The sequence below is a fragment of the Charadrius vociferus genome, unplaced genomic scaffold, assembly GCF_000708025.1.
Source record: "Charadrius vociferus isolate BGI_N301 unplaced genomic scaffold, ASM70802v2 scaffold325, whole genome shotgun sequence".
In the NCBI taxonomy this organism is placed as follows: domain Eukaryota; kingdom Metazoa; phylum Chordata; class Aves; order Charadriiformes; family Charadriidae; genus Charadrius; species Charadrius vociferus.
This window is the reverse complement of record NW_009648526.1, coordinates 1,431,470-1,432,302: the sequence shown is the minus strand read 5'-3', so window position 1 is coordinate 1,432,302 and position 833 is coordinate 1,431,470. Positions and strand designations below refer to the sequence as shown.

The 833-nt window shown below is 59.4% G+C and overlaps 1 protein-coding gene across 1 annotated transcript in view; it reads left to right on the top strand.

The window, feature by feature from the left end:
• Positions 1-833, top strand: part of ONECUT1 (one cut homeobox 1) — a 25,464-nt gene that overhangs the window by 1,881 nt on the left and 22,750 nt on the right. The window contains exon 3 of the mRNA XM_009885767.1: positions 419-531. Within this exon, the coding sequence (XP_009884069.1) occupies positions 419-531 (113 nt within the window). The remainder of the gene's footprint in view (positions 1-418; positions 532-833) is intronic.

Sequence of the window (833 nt, the reverse complement as noted above, 5' to 3'; positions counted from 1 at the left end):
CCAAAGGCGAGCGCGGTCCCGCAGCTCCGCCGGCCTCCATGCTTTGGGCTGTTCCTTGCTAAATTCCCCGTGAATGTCCCCGCGATCGATCCCCGTCATTTTCTGCTAATAAGGGCCCCGTTTTCCTTTCGGGTCGGACCCGGAGCGGAGCCAGGGCTCTGGCGGGCCGGGCCGGGGGGAGGACGGATCGCGGGCGGGTCTCTCCGCAGGTCCGGGCGCTGGAGGGACCGGTCGCACGGGTGCCTGCGCGGGTGTCTGCGCGTCGCTGCAGGCGGGAATAACCGATGGGGGTGCGGAGATATTTTATTATTTAGCGACAGCTAAGGGGACGCTTTTAGGACGTCGCGGAGCTGCCTGGCTCCTCGTCTCTCTAAAATTCCCATTTGCCTGGGGCTGCGACCTGTTATTTGACCTTTAGGCACCCCCGAAGGCAGCAGAGTTTGCCTCGCAGAACAGCCGTCACCGGGGTGGCGGGGGCACTCCGCCGAGCGGGGCCGGCCGGGACGCGCTCAGCCCTCCCGCGGGTGCGGGGACCCGGCTGCCACGCGTTCATTTTTGGTCTCATTTGAAGACATTTGATGGTTGTAGATCTTTCTCTGGTTTGTTGCATCACCACAGCTCACCCCTTAAAACAGTAATTCAAGATGTAAGTAAAAGTGTTTTCATTTTTATTGATCCTGCTAACATCTTTCATTACCCAACACGTAACCACAACAAATGATTGCTCATTTGATACGGAGAATTTTATCGACGCTCTCCCCGGTCGGGGCGCGAATCCGAAATCCCGGCGGCGTTAGGAGCGGAGAGGCGCGGGAGTAACGGCCGAAAAGGGG